This window comes from Phasianus colchicus, chromosome 17 (assembly GCF_987193195.1).
Source record: "Phasianus colchicus chromosome 17, bPhaCol1.hap1.1, whole genome shotgun sequence".
NCBI classification, from domain to species: Eukaryota; Metazoa; Chordata; class Aves; order Galliformes; family Phasianidae; genus Phasianus; species Phasianus colchicus.
Genome location: NC_143452.1, coordinates 10,788,496 through 10,802,332, shown reverse-complemented (window position 1 = coordinate 10,802,332; position 13,837 = coordinate 10,788,496). Strand labels below are relative to the sequence as shown.

The 13,837-nt window shown below is 60.5% G+C and overlaps 3 protein-coding genes across 11 annotated transcripts; 1 reads left to right on the top strand and 2 right to left on the bottom strand.

Moving 5' to 3' along the window:
- Positions 1-126: 126 nt before the first annotated feature.
- On the bottom strand, positions 127-13,831 carry CTSA (cathepsin A). 8 transcript variants are annotated; one of them, XM_090152081.1, is made up of 15 exons: positions 10,923-11,039; positions 3,658-3,818; positions 3,447-3,558; positions 3,296-3,346; positions 2,973-3,059; positions 2,735-2,890; positions 2,386-2,477; positions 2,197-2,281; positions 1,972-2,063; positions 1,704-1,782; positions 1,433-1,581; positions 1,285-1,360; positions 1,101-1,190; positions 892-993; positions 127-767 (listed from the first exon to the last, which is right to left on the bottom strand). In XM_090152081.1, exons 2-15 carry the CDS (start codon positions 3,816-3,818, stop codon positions 684-686), a joined length of 1,416 nt encoding a protein of 471 aa, XP_090008207.1. In that variant the 5' UTR covers positions 10,923-11,039; the 3' UTR covers positions 127-683. The 8 variants fall into 8 exon arrangements, with proteins under 8 accessions (XP_090008207.1, XP_031443994.2, XP_031443968.2 ...); XM_031588134.2 differs by lacking the exon at positions 10,923-11,039 and adding an exon at positions 6,216-6,317; XM_031588108.2 differs by lacking the exon at positions 10,923-11,039 and adding an exon at positions 3,989-4,096.
- On the top strand, positions 4,515-7,300 carry NEURL2 (neuralized E3 ubiquitin protein ligase 2). Of its 2 annotated transcripts, none has more exons than XM_090152087.1 (2): positions 4,515-5,215; positions 6,957-7,300. In XM_090152087.1, the coding sequence occupies exons 1-2, from the start codon at positions 4,534-4,536 to the stop codon at positions 7,070-7,072; spliced, it is 798 nt and encodes a 265-aa protein (XP_090008213.1). In that variant the 5' UTR covers positions 4,515-4,533; the 3' UTR covers positions 7,073-7,300. The 2 variants fall into 2 exon arrangements, 1 of the variants encoding a protein (XP_090008213.1); XR_016471914.1 differs by lacking the exon at positions 4,515-5,215 and adding an exon at positions 6,413-6,526 and having other exon boundaries at positions 6,957-7,047.
- Positions 8,683-10,716, bottom strand: ZSWIM1 (zinc finger SWIM-type containing 1). Its single transcript, XM_031588168.2, has one exon. It carries the CDS (start codon positions 10,679-10,681, stop codon positions 9,068-9,070), a length of 1,614 nt encoding a protein of 537 aa, XP_031444028.2. The 5' UTR covers positions 10,682-10,716; the 3' UTR covers positions 8,683-9,067.
- Positions 13,832-13,837: the final 6 nt, after the last annotated feature.

The following is a 13,837-nucleotide window of genomic DNA, read 5'->3' as shown; positions in this document are numbered from 1 at the left end:
ACCATGCACAGCACATTAGCATTCACTGCTGCTGGATCCTCTGTTAGGAACCACTTTTGAGACAGCAAAAGAAAGCAAAGCGGGGGTAGCAGAGAGGTGCAAGGAGTTCATTAACGAGGAGCGGGACCACCTTATTCAGAGTTTATTACGGGTTCCCAAGAGCACTGTATGACCTAGGTGGTGAAATTTCTTCACTGTAAATTGCCTTTCATTGAGGTCAGGTTGGGAGTGGTTTCAAAGGGAGCAGAAAGCTCCTGCAGGGCAGCCTACAGCCACCACATCAACTGTGCTTAGCAGAGAGCAGCTGGCTCAGAGCCTGCCCAGGCCATGTGCATGCAGAGGCCACAGGACAGAGGGAAGTGGTGAGGACTGCTCCCATCCCAAAAGGGAAGTAGTTGCCTCCAGAAACAGAGAGGAGGTGAGACAGGAAGCCACAGCAAAGAGACAGCTGCAGTGCCCAGCAGAGATGGAATCCCAGGGACTCCTCTCCCTGCAGCCTGCAGAAAGCCCACCTCCAGGCTGAGCATAGCCCTTGGGGCCCAGGGAATCCCCGCCAGCTGCAGTAGTGACTTTGTTCATGACACAGGGGAGCCCTGGTGCAGCTGAGTGGCAGTGATGAGCTGTGCAGGATGTGACTGGTGTATGCAGGCAGCCCGAGGCCCTGGGCACAGCCTCCCCAACTCCTAGTACGGCTCATTCTTAATAAAACGGCTGAACATGGTGAAGGCAGCGAGGGGCTGGTCTGTAGGCACCATGTGGCCGGCTCCCTGCAGGAAACAGGTGCCAGCAGTCAGTGCCCTCCGTGGGTCCACTACCGCCTGGCCCACGGCTCCAGCGTCAGCCATGTCTGACCACAGTGGGACCAACTGCAAGGCACCACCTGAGCCCTACCTTAACAGTGAGGAAGGCAATATTGGTGAACTCTTTCACGAAGCCCCCGATCTGGTTCTCACCTCCTTCACTGTAGAGCCAAGGCCGGCGAGCCACCTGCACCTGGGAATAGAGACAGCACCCTCAGTGCCCAGCCCCACAGACCCCACTGCTTTCCCCAGTGCCTGGCTGATCCAGGAATCAGCCTAGATCTCACTCTGCCCATTTACCTTCTGGCACAGGGAGTCCACGAACCACTCATCCCCAAGGAAATTGCAGGCCATGTCGACATCCCCATTGTACACCAGGATTCTATATTTCTGCAGAGCAGGAAGAGCATGAGCACCGCACAGGGCATGGCCCTATCTGGGAGAGCTGCTTCCATGGGCTGTGTGCTCCCCCACACATACACACCATGGCTCCAAGAAGTTTGAGGTACTGGTCATTCATCTGCGTGTACAGGCGCTTGTAGCTGCGGTTCACCTCGAAGCTGCAGAAGAAGCAGCAGTGGGCTCAGCAGCTGCTTGTGCCACACACTCAACCCCACCTGTGGCTTGCTCACCTGCACACCTGCCACTCTGGGGCATCGGGGGAGATGTGGAGAGCCTTCCTCACTTCTGGGGAGTTCAGATACATGGTCGGTGCAGTGGAGTTGGTGCACGGTGGGTCCATCCGCACCTTATTGCGGGCTACAGGCATCCGGAACAGGTTCTGGGGGAGTCAGGATAGCCTTGCAGCAGCACCTCAGCACTGCCCACAGGGAGAGCTGCCCCATCCCCTGCTGTGCAGGTGGAGGGTGCTAGCAGCACACTGTGACAGGGACCCACACTCACCTGGCGCCAGGAGAACCTCATTGGCATCCGGATGAAGGAGTTTCCCAGATCATGCGTGACAAGATAGTCACCCTCATACCTGCAGGCAGACCGAGTACAGCCTCAGGGTGAGAGCTCTGGTGAAACTAGGGCTTGGGACAATGGCCCACGGCCCACCACCAGGAAAAAGTGGCCATAGAAGCAGTGTCTCTGCCAGCCCTCTGCTGCTGGTGGGGATCTGCATGCTGCTTGTGCTTGGGGATAGCGCTGCTACTGCTGCCACTCTCACCTCATGCTTCCAGGAACACCGCCAGCACACGGAGCATAGAGATTGTAGATATTGAGCCCAGACTCTTCTACAATCTCAATCATCTCTGCCATCTGCAATGAGCCACAAGCAGGGCTCAGGACTCAGCAAAGTGCTTGAGGGACCACAGCACACACCCAACACCGAGCACAGTGCTGCTGCTTGCAGGAGTTGGAGCAGGGCTCGGGGATTAAAGCCTTCTCTCACCTTAAGCGTGCAGTTCAGGTTGGAGTTGTCATGGAAGTTGCACTTCCCTTCAGAGCAGCAGAAGGTCTGCAAATCCTTCCACAGCCTGCAAGCAGAAACTAAGAGTTGGAGTGATCCACCAGAGCCCACCCTGCTCTGTGCCACAGAGACCAGCAGACTCCCCCCCCAGCAGTGCTGCCCCGCTCTCACTGGGTGCCCAGCAGGCCATGGTAATAAGCGAAGTACACCAAGGAGTTGTCGTTGATCTCATAGGAGGAGAGGCCGTTTCCCACAGCGATTCCCTGCGGGGCAATAAGAAAACAACTCTCTGGTGTGGCAGCTCCTCACAGGGCAGCCACAGAGCATCGGCGTCAGGCAGGAAGCAGATGTGGCCCTGTTTACTTCACAGGGGGAAGAGGAAAGGCCGTGTGCGCCTGGGAGCACTCCTCAGTCTCACGCAGCAGAACACGTTCACCGCCGGCACCCAGGGAGATGAAAGGCTGTGGGGCTGAGGCTGCCCCATGCAGCGTGCTGGGCCCCAGCAAGGTCATGCCCTCACCTTGAGGTTAAGGCTGGGGTCCTGCATCACCCACTCTGCCAGTGTGGGGATGTAGATGCCGCCGTAGCTCTCCCCCATGAGGAAGAGGTCATTCTTGGAATACTCAGGGAAGAGCCGTAGGAACTCCTTCAGCGCCAGGTAGTTGTTGTGTGCGACCTGCAGGGACAGCGGGTGGCATCAGCGGGGTGGCACTGGGCCAGCAGCTCCAGGCTGGGCCTGCAACAGCCTCATCACTCACCTCGGTGTCGTTGGTAGCATACTTCTTGTCCTCAGAGTATGAGAAACCAACGCCTGCAGGGGACTCCAGGTAGAGCATGTTGGCAATCTGGGGACAGCAGAGGGGCAGGGGAGCGTGGAAGTCGAGGGAGCTCCCAGCACAGAGGGCCAACGGCCTTCACCTATGGCACCGTTTGTGTGTGGCCCACCCCAGTGTTGCAATAAGAACCTCATCCCTGCTCTGCAGTGAGTTGGAGGGGGGGCAGTGCAGAGCAGTTCAGAGAGACAGTTCCCAACACCTTGGGTGGGGCAGGAGCCGCTCCCTGCCTGCGGCAGGGCCCATACCTTGTTCCAGGCGTAGTCATTGTACTTCAGCGTGACCCCATCGGGCTGCACCTGAGGAGGGAGTGGAGACTGGTAGGCAGCACACCACAGGACCCCAGACACTACCCGCATCATGGAGCCCCGCAGACCCCAGGCAGCTGTGACCACTGACCAGGAAGGGGCCGTGCTCTTTCAAGAAGCCTTCCATGGAGCTGCAGCCAGGGCCCCCGTTCAGCCATAATACCAGGGGGCTGCTCTGTGGGTTGTTCTGGGCCTCCACGAACCTGCAGGGTGTGCAACGTGAATACCCAGCGCGCAGCCAGCACCGGTCCCACGCACCAGTACCACATACCGGCACCACGTCCCAGCCCGGCCCTACATACCAATAGTGCAGGCGCTGTGTCGGCCCGATGCACAGGTGCCCCGAGAAGTGGCGGAAGGACGGCTGCTTGGGCAGCCCGGGCAGGAACGTCACCTCATGGCCCGCGGGCGCGGCGTGGGCCGGCCCCAGCCCCAGCAGCAGCGCACACAGCAGCGGCAGCATCTGCGGGAGGCACAGAAACGGCGATGCCGAGGACCCGGACGCGCGCAACGAACCGCACCGAGCTCCACCGCCCCGCACCGATGCGGCGCCCCTCGTCGGTCCCGACCCTGGCGGCACAGTCCCAGCGGGATCACTTCCTTCTACCACGCCCGGTGCCGCACGCCGCTCACCCCGCACCCCGATCCCGCAGCGCCCCGCAGCACATGACCCGCGCCCATATGACCTCCGAGCGGTCACGTGCCGTTGGGCGGGGCTTCACGGAGGGGGCGGGGACAGCCTTAGCCAATCGGCGCGCCGTTTGCAGCAGCTGGCCACGCCCTCCCACGCCGCGCGCGCACGTGGGAACGAACCGGCCGGCCGCGCCACGCACCGCACTCAGGCGCGGCGGCTGCACCGCCCGGGCGCGGATCCCGCGCGTGGGCCCACACCGCCCCGGGTCTGTCGCAGTGCCCCGCACGCCCCCGCGCCTCGCGGACACCGTGGGGCACTGAGAGTGGGCACGGTGTGGGGGTTCCCCGATGTAGGGCAGGGAGCGGGGAGCAGCGGGAAGCCCGGGAACCCGACCCTGTATGGCCCCGTCCCGCACGGCCCCGTGGGCAGCACCGGCCACCCCGCGCCGCCGCCCTCCCGCGGGGCCCCGTGCGCTAGGACCGGCCCCAGCCGCCGCCTGCCAGCAGCTGCCCGGCGCCTCGCGGTTAAAAATAGCGGCGCGGCCATGGCGGCTCCGGGCCACCCTCCCACCCGCTTCCACCGCGTGCACGGTGCCAATGTGCGCCTGGACGCTTCGCGCACACGGGCCACGCGGGTCAAGAGCTTCGCCAACGCGCTGTGCTTCAGCCACGAGCCGCTGGCACCCGGACAGATCTTCCTGGTGGAGATCGAGGAGAAAGAGCTGGGTTGGTGCGGGCACCTGCGCGTGGGGCTGACGGCGCACGACCCGCAAAGCCTGGGCACCGTGCCCGAGTATTCGCTGCCTGACCTGGTCGGCCTGGGGGACACCTGGGTGTTCGCCATCACCCGCAGTCACAACCGCGTGTCGGCCGACGGGCAGGAGGAGCCGGCCCCGGCCCCGGCCCCGCTCTGGGAGTCCGAGCTGCGCATCGAGGGCGTGAGGATCCCCCGCGACAAACTGGTGGGGCGCAGCCGCCTCGGACGTTACAGCCATCTCCTGGATGAGCTGTACCGCACCAACGTGCTGCCTCCCACCGCCCTGCGCAGCCGCATCGGCGTGCTGTACGCCCCGCGGCCCGACGGCACCGCCGACATGCACATCGTCATCAACGGTGAGGACATGGGGCCGAGCGCCCGGAGCCTGCCCACCGCGCGGCCGCTCTACGCTGTGGTTGACGTCTTCGCCTCTACCAAAAGCGTCCGTGTGATCCAGGTGGAATACGGCTGTGGGTATCTGCATGGTGACCCCGCGGTCTGGTGGGCAGCATTTGAGTGGGACAGAACGTGGGGCACAGAGATACAGGGTGGGTGGCATGGCAGAGCATCCCGAGTCCCCATAGGGTGCAGTGAGGCCCCACTCCCAGAAGCCGTGGCAAGGATGTGGTTTGGCTCCCGCACCCCTCGCCGTGGAGCTGGCAGCAGCTCCAGCACTGGCTCGGCCCAGCCCGGCCCGAGGTCCCCCTCCAGCCCTGTTCTGGCTGCTCAGTGCCCCAGCCTCACCCCACCCGGAGCCAGGGCTGCAGCAGCTGATCCAGGGCAGACCCCCGCGGTGCTGCAGCTGTTGGGCAACATCCTGGTGTCCCCAGGCAGGGTGGGGCTGGGATAGGCAGCCCCGCACAGCCACGAGCTCCTGCGAGCAGTCAGCTAATAGGTGCTAATTAGAAGCGTATTGGAAAAATGAGCACGTGCTCAGGATGATGAGGGATGTGAAGCAGAGGAAGAAATGGTGCCTGGGTACCGATGGCTGGGCCACCGTCATGCTGCTGTCCCACCTGTGCTTTTACATAATTGGGAGATAATGAGGTCTTGGCATAGCAGGCACAAGGCCAGAGACAAAGCAAACAAGATACCAGGACCCACAGCAGAGCAACTTCTGCACAGGGAACCTCGGCTCCAAGTTCAGTCTCTCAAGGCTGAGGTCTGGCATTCCCTGTGCTGGCTGCTTTCCTCTAGAAGCAGTGGGGGGAGGGGGAGAGCAGCAAGGGCTCCCAGCAGGATACAGTGCGATGTGAGGGCCAGGCCAGCAGTGCACCAGAGGCAGTGAGCAACCCGGTGCCAGCTGCCCACAGATTTCAGCAGCTGCTCTTTCTGCAGCATTTCCCTTGGCTGCACAAATCAGTTTTGGTGTAGTTCTGCTTTTGCTGGGGTGTGGGTGGTTAAGTGAAACCCCGCAGCTGAAGGGCAGGAGACGAGACACTGCGCAGGGGGGGCCACACTGCTGCTCACCGAACACTCAGGGCTGCGAGCCCCAGCCTTAGATAAGCATTGCAGACATCCAGGAGCAGCCCAAGGCCGGGGCCGTGCTGGGCACAACGATGCTTTGTCTGGCACTGCCCCAAGGCCTCGTGCTGGCGGCTGTGTGAGAGCAGAGCAGCTGGGCCACCACCCAGGGCCCCGCTCTGCAGCGTGACACCACAGTCAGCCCCCCCGCCCTGCGCTGCTGGGGGCTTCCCACAGCTCATAGAGGAGGAATCCGCCCACAGTGTGTGTCACAGGGGTCAGGGGGGCCGATGGAAGACGCGTCCCGGGAGCATCATGTGAGTCCTCCCTGCAGAGGGAGGCTGATGGTGCAGTGTGGTGTGCACACAGGCCACCGAGGGGATGAGGATGAAAGGAAAACACTGTGTGGGCACGTGGGTCCCTAGAGGAACCATGTAGCAGTCCCGAGAGAAAACAAATACAAAACACCCCAGTAACACACTGTGTAGGCACATGACTGCAGGGCCACCACGCTCAGCCTGGCTGCAGACTCAGCCTGTTAAAGGAGCTGCAGCCTGGGCAGAGCACGAGGACCCCACGGGGTGAAGCTCTCCCCCAGCAGAGCCCTGCAGGAGGACAAGTGCTGCCCGCAGCAGAAAATTCCCCAAACACTGCCCAAAAGCGAGGAGCCAGCAGGCAGCCCTGCACATTGCTCTCTCAACATCACTGTCCCAGCCACCCCAGCTCCTCCTGTTTGCTCTCTTGCAGTCCCTTCCCTGCAGACACTCTGCCGGCTGGTCATCCAGAAGCACGTTGTGCACCGCCTGGCCATCGACGGCTTGGATCTACCCCCAATGCTGAAGCACTTCTGCCAACACGAGTGAGGATCTGAGGGTGCTGCATGGCCTGACAGCCCCCGGCTCCCAGAGCATGCCAAGAGACTTTCCTCTGTGTGAACGGGTACGGCTGGAGCTCTGAGCACCCGATGTAGCTGTAGGTGCCCCTGTTCATTGCACGGCCTAGATGGCCTTCGACGGTCCTTTCAACTCAAATTGCTGTACAGTTGGGCTTGTGCCCACTCACAGAAGAGAGTGAGTAATAAAGCACTTCAAGGCACAGCCTGAGCTCTCTGCATGGTGCCGCTGCACAGAGCCCAGGAACAAAGCTACAATTTCCTGGGTCCACAGTGGGGGCACTGAGCACTGCCTGTGAGTCCTCCTGGTCTGCCTGCCTGAGCAACAGTTGCAAGGCTGCAGGACGGAGGCCTGTGATATGGGATGCTATGTGCTGGGGCACTGCTTCTCAGTGTTGTGGCAAGCTCAGAGCACTGCTGGAGGTGAGTGCAGGGCCAGCAGCCCCAGTCCAGGCTCCTTTCGGGCTGGAAGCAGCCTGCAGCAGTGAGAGGGTGGCCCGGGAGGCTGTGCTGCCAGCAACGGGCCCTCACAAAGGGCTGCAGGGCTCCCTGCTCACGTGGAAGGTAAATTGCAGCTGGGCTCTGTCCCAGCCACGCAGTTTCGCTCTTGGGAAACATGTTTACTGAGAAACGGATGACTTATTTCCTGTTCTCTCTGTGAAGAGGCGGGAGGGTCGGACTGCTGTCCATACACCACGTGCAGGGAGCAGCTCCAGCAGCGGCTGCTCCTCGTGCCTCGTGCCATGAAGCCAGTCACAGCAAGCTGGGGGAGGTCTGGCAGCCCCTACGCAGCCCCTGGTGCCAGCCTTGGCTCACTCTGTACCTGTGCTGTGTTTCCCTGGGGAGACTGCTCCAGGAGCAGCCAGAAGACACAGCTCTAAGCTTACAGAAAGGTGTTTTAGGAAACACTATACTATATTTAGACAGAGGGATTTGATATTATCATACAACATGACAAAACCCTCAAATGATGGAAATTCCCAGCCACGTTGCCGTTCTACTGCAACAGGCCAACTCTAAAATCTGAGTGTTACTGAAGCACCAACTGTGGGAAACAGCACTAATGAATTACAGAGATCAAGAGAGGTCTGTGGTACTTTCTGCTCCTCACCAGATGTCCCCGGCACATCCCCTAGGACACAGCCAAGGGGCTGGAGGGGGGCTGGCAGCTCACCAGCTGCACGACAGCCTCTGCAGGCTTGGGTGAACGCATGTTTGTTCTTCTTGATGTTTTTTCCTCCCCCACCCCACACACTCAAAGCATTTGCTCTGTGCTTTGCAGAAGCCTTGTTTGTACTGCCATGACCCCCAGCAGGCAGGAGGGAGGGCAGTTCCATTTTCTGAATAATTAAGAGCAGCTGCCACAACCAGATAAACAAACGCCCCAACACGGGCAGCACTGCCAGCAGCAGAGATCGCCACCCTCAGGTTCTGCTGCTCCTTAACACACAGGCTCACTCGCCTAATGAGCGGGCAATGGAATTAGACCTGAAAACCAAGGAAAGATGTTAAAAACCCTGCCCAAGCGAGCAGCCTCACTGCCCTCTGGCAGGGAAGGATTGCCTCAGAAACACACTCAGCTCCAAAGTGACAAAGGCCCATTTATTGGCTTTGTTGCACAATACCCTCACAGCCGGACGCTGGAAGGACCTGAAGGTGCTGGCCAAAGATCAAATAATTTTATCACATTATTAAACTATCACTTCCTACCCCACACCACCCTCAGCTCACCCCATGCATTTCCTGCTTGTTAGGTCAGCAGCTTGTTACCCATTACAGTCCAGTTGGGAATTTGTAAAGCAGCTCCACAGCTCCCCCATGCAGGAGTGGATGCTCACTCACGAAGCGGCCCAGCCAGCCCCTAACTCCCGTGGGGTACAGTCTGAATAAAGGGAACAATGAAAGCAGGAGGGATGTGGCAGAGCTGCGAGCAGTCCCAGCCTCACGCCTGGCTCACTGTCCCATACTAGAGTTTCACCTGCATGTAGGGCCCGATCCAGCTGTCAGCCAGCGCTCGCAGCGTGCTGCACCGGAGCTCAAACTCCTCTGTGCTACAACAGGTGAGGAGCTGGCTGACCTCTGCTGTGAGCGAGGACACAGCCAGGAATTTGTCCTGAGACTCATCCCAAGGGCTCTCCAGGTTCTCCAGGAGGTAGTCAGCACTGCCTTGCACGCTCTCGATGACGACGTCATGTCCCTTCTGCCACTGCCTCCCCAGCATCTCAGGCTGCAAGGTCTTTCTCTCCGAGTTCAGCACAGCCTGGATGTGCCGGCAGGGCAACTGGAACGTCTGGTTGAAGTGGCATGTGCAGTGGCACAGCCCTTCCTGAGTCACTTTGTGAGCATCTTCAAGGATCTGTACATTGACAGCATCTGTGCTGGTGCCTATCAGCTGTACAGACTTCTGAACCACTGCAAGCTCGCTCAGGCACAGCCTGGCAGCAAACTCTGTGCAAATATCAGACAAAGATTGCATGATACGTTCTTCAGCCCTTTGGTTCATCTCCTCATCGCTGTCCCCCTCTGAATATTCTGTAGCTTCCTCTTTAATTGCAGGAGATGAAGGAATGTACAAGGAGCAAGTGCTCACAGACCCGCTCTGGAGGAGAGGCTGGGGAGGTGCAGGCTGGCTGCGGAGGGCCACTGGGAGTTGAGGAGCTGCAGTTGCCACGGGAGAGTCCAGGACAGAGCACTGGGATGGCTGATCCTGACACCTTGCCAGGGGCTGGAGAGGGGAATTCGAGGTGGGTGGGGTTTGGGAAGCAGCACGGAGATCAGGACAGGCAGTGGAGCACACAGCGTCATTGGGAGGGGTCTCAGAAACACACTTCTGGTAGTACTTTGCAAAAGAGGCAATGCAAGTTTCCAGGAAGAGCTCGGCATTGAAAACCCGGCTTAAGCCCTGGGTGATGGTCTCCAGCTCCATAAAATAGTCACAGCTCTTCTTGCAGCCTCTCTCCCCGTGCGCGGCCCAGATCTTATTGGTGAGCAGCCAGTGAGCGTGGAAGCGTGGCAGCAGCTCCGGCGGTACCGTCTCACTCAGGACGCGGTGCATCTCCCTGCGTTTGCTCTCCGTGGCCTTGCACATGGTGCTGTGCAGGGTGCTGAGGAGCAGCTGCTCGGCCCGGTGCTCCAGGCCCAGCCGCTGGATCTGCTCCTGCAGGTGCTTGCACACATGGAAGGCTGAGAGGCGCACCTCGGCCCCGGGGAAGGCTTGGCCCAGCGCCACGGGCTCGGGGAGGTCGGGGCCCACCAGCAGCACGCGGGTGCGCCACCAGGCGGGGTTGAACGCCCGGAAGGCCTCGCACATGCGGGCCAAGCCGCGCGCCGACTCGTCGCGGGGCACGGCGAGGTGCACCACCCTGCCCGCGGCCCCGCGCACCGCCAGCCACGGCCCGTCCGCCAGGAAGACGTACAGCGCCCGGCCGCTCGGGGCGCAGGCTCGGTGCACCAGCAGGGCCTGGGGGAAGCGGGCGAACAGCGCGCCCATCGCGGCGCTCTGGAAGCTGACGGAGGCCATGCGGCCCTCGGCGTCCAGCTCGTAGGACACCAGGCAGCCGCGGCCCGCGCCCTCCGCCATGGCCGCACCGCCATGTGCGCCGCGCCCGGCCCCGCCCCCGCGACGCGACCAATCAGCGCCGGGCGCGCAGATGACGTCACGACGCACGCCCCGCCACGGCGCCCCCGCGCGGAGAAGGCGGCACCGCGCGCCCGGCGCACGGGAACGCGCCCGGCCCCAGCGGCGCGTCACGGCGCGCCCGCCGCCTCCTGCTTCACCCCCGGGTCCGGGCCCGCCGCCGCACCGCGCTCCTTGTCCCCACCTGCCTCGGCCCAGGCGTCCACGATGGCCCTGAGCGCGGAGCTGCGCTCCTCCAGCTGCGCCCCGTCGCTCTGCAGCAGCAGGTTGGCCAGCTCCTTGCTGAGCGCCTGGATCCGCTCCCGCCGGCCCTCCGCCTCCGCCGGGATGTCCACGTGCTCCGGCAGCTCCGCGGGCACGGCGCGCTGCTCGTATTTCTTCCGCCAGCGGCGGCCCACCATGCCGCTCTCCACGCTCCTGCGTTCGGCGTGCAGCACGGCCAGCACGTGGCGGCAGGGCAGGCGGTAGCGGTGCTGGAAGTAGCAGCTGCAGCTCCGGCAGTCGGCGCTCACCCGGTGCGCGTCCTCCAGCAGCCGCACCTCCACGCCGCCCGGCACGGCGCTGATCAGCTGCGTGGACATCTGCACCACCTCCCATTCGCTGGCACACAGCTGGAAGCCCGGCGCTGTGGAGCTGTCCCGCAGCTCCTCCAGCATGCAGGCCTGCCCCTCCACCACCACGCTGGGCACCGTCTGCCTGGGGGGCTCAGGGTGCTCAGTAGGAACCTGTGAGTCAAGAAGAGGGTCTGGTTCTGTGGCAGCACGCAGCTGCGCTTCGGGTTTCTCCTGGAAGCCTCTCTGACAGTCCTTGGTGCACGAGGGACTCCAGTTGGAGCTTTCCAGAGGTTTGGAATCGAGACACTCTGCACACTCCAGTAAGTGGAGCACACTTGCCTCCAAGGAGGAGTGCTGGCTGAAGAGAGCAGATAGCCGGTGTGTGACGAGATCCAGACTGTCAATGTGTGCACTGCATGAATGAAGACCTTTCTTGGTATGCATGTACCACAGCAGCTCACAGGAGAACCAGTTGGCCTGGAGGTAGTCGTACAGCTCTGTGTTAACTACGCTCTTCATCATCTGAGACAGGGTGTCCAGACTGTCAGTCGAAGTGGAAAATACTGCATTCTTCAAGGCCAGCTTCATTTCTTGCTTGGCAGAATGTGGCATTTCTGCTGCATTCACATTCTCCTCAAGCAGTCGGACAGTGTGGTAGACAGAAAGGAGCACCTGAGCCAAAGGAAAGAGCTCTTGAAGGACAGCTCTGTGAGGGAAGGACACGTCCACAAAAACAACCTTCACCTTTCGCCATTCAGGATTGAACTCCTTGAAAACAGCCAGCATTTTGCTGATGCTCTGTCCCGTGTCAGCCTTCAAGACTGACCAGTGCACAATCTTTCCCACTCGCTCTTTACTCTCTACTAAGAGCACGTAGAGAACATGTTCTCCCTGACTCTGTACCCTGTGCAACAGAAGGCTGGCAGGAAACTTTGTAAATAAGCTCTTCATCTTGCTGGTCTGGAAGTTGAGTCTCTCTAGCCCCCAGTCACTGCCTACATCAAGCGAAGCCAGTGCCCCGCTGTCTGCGTTCAGGCAGTTTTTCACTACTTCAGTGACTCTGTCTGCTGCTGATGGAGAGTCATTTTCCTTCCCTGCCTCTGAGAATGCAGGAACCCTGCACAGAGCGGATGCTCCGTCCACAACTTGCTCAGCTTCAGGCAAGTTCTCATCCACCTCGTTGGAGCTTTCGGTCCCATCTGCCTGCTGCCTGCACAGCTTGACTGCAGGGCTGCCATCTGCTGTGGTGTTGGCTCTTCTGGTTATGCCAACACCGCTCAGGAAAAACTCCGTGTCCACATGTACATGGTCACTACAGAGCTCACTGATCACAAGTTGATCTATGTCCTCATTATATTGCAAAACAAAGTAAGCTGGACACAGATTGGGCTGCTTCTTCCTTTTCTTATTGTACTTTTGGGTCCGGGTACAACCAAACTTCACCTGCATGAACCTGCAAACGTTGAGAAAGAGTTAATGGTGGGAGCAATGATGCTGTTAGTTTTTCAACATTTAGTTTTTGACTTCTCTAGCATGTCAGCTCTACATTCAATTAGCGAACATAAAAAAAAAAAAAACATATATCCACCAGATGTGCAAGGTTGGTCTACTCAGAAATCCTGGGATAAGCACAAACAGTGGGAACAAAGGAGCTAAGAGTTACAGCCACCATCACCAAGCACCCCTGTACCCAAAGGAGCAGGCCAAGACAGGCTTTAAGACGTGAGATTAAGTTCTGTTCTAAGGAGGGCTGAGCACATCCTTGGGCCTGGCCCCAGCAGAGACAACGAAGGCCTGCAGAACTCAGCACTGTGAACGGGAATCCTGATAAATCCTTTCCAACGCATTGGCTAAAAGCAGCCAGGGAACACTATTGGATGCCAACGCTTAAGATACCACTTCAGTGGAAAAAGGCTGCAGTGCTAGTTAGCAACTCCACAACAGCACCAAATATCAGAAAGGCAGGTTTCACTACAAGGGGCGGAGAGAACAGAGCTGAGCAACAACCACGAGGCAGCAGAGAGCTGCACGGGGGACAGGATGGAGAACGCATGCAAGCGTGAGGACAGCAACACAGCTCAGCCTCAGGGCAGCAGGGCCGCGGCAGCACCGCTGTGACCCGGCCTGCAGGCCGGCTGCCCTGCCACGTGCACGTGGGATCTCAGCCCGGGGACGGACGAGGGCGAAGAGGCTCAGCAGCACGTGCCGCTGCCGGTGGGCCGAGGCCTACACGACGCCGGGAGACGGCCGCCTTACATCACATCCTCGCGAACGGCCGTGCCGTGCTCCCGGTTGTGGAAGCGCACCGAGGTGCAGCTGCGCAGGCTATAGTGGGAGCCGTGGGCCTGCTGGTAGGCGCACAGGGACTCCTTGAACTCCCGGTACGTCCGAAAACACGCCCCGAGCTCCATGGCGAAATCTGAGGGCTGGGCTGCCTGCCGGCCCTTATCAACCCGATGGGGCACCGCCCCCCCCGCCGTCCGACCAATCACAGCAGTTCTTTCCCAACTGGCGGGAGGCCTGCCAACCAGCGCAACGTTTTCTG

Coding starts and splice junctions, on each gene's coding strand:
- NEURL2 (XM_090152087.1), top strand. CDS start 4,534: ATGGCGGCTCCGGGCCACCCTCCCACCCGCTTCCACCGCGTGCACGGT. Junction 5,216..6,956: donor GATCCAGGTGGAATACGGCT/GTGGGTATCTGC, acceptor GCTCTCTTGCAG/TCCCTTCCCTGCAGACACTC.
- CTSA (XM_031588155.2), bottom strand. CDS start 13,703: ATGGAGCTCGGGGCGTGTTTTCGGACGTACCGGGAGTTCAAGGAGTCC. Junction 12,746..13,548: donor GCCGTTCGCGAGGATGTGAT/GTAAGGCGGCCG, acceptor CAACGTTTGCAG/GTTCATGCAGGTGAAGTTTG.
- ZSWIM1 (XM_031588168.2), bottom strand. CDS start 10,681: ATGGCGGAGGGCGCGGGCCGCGGCTGCCTGGTGTCCTACGAGCTGGAC.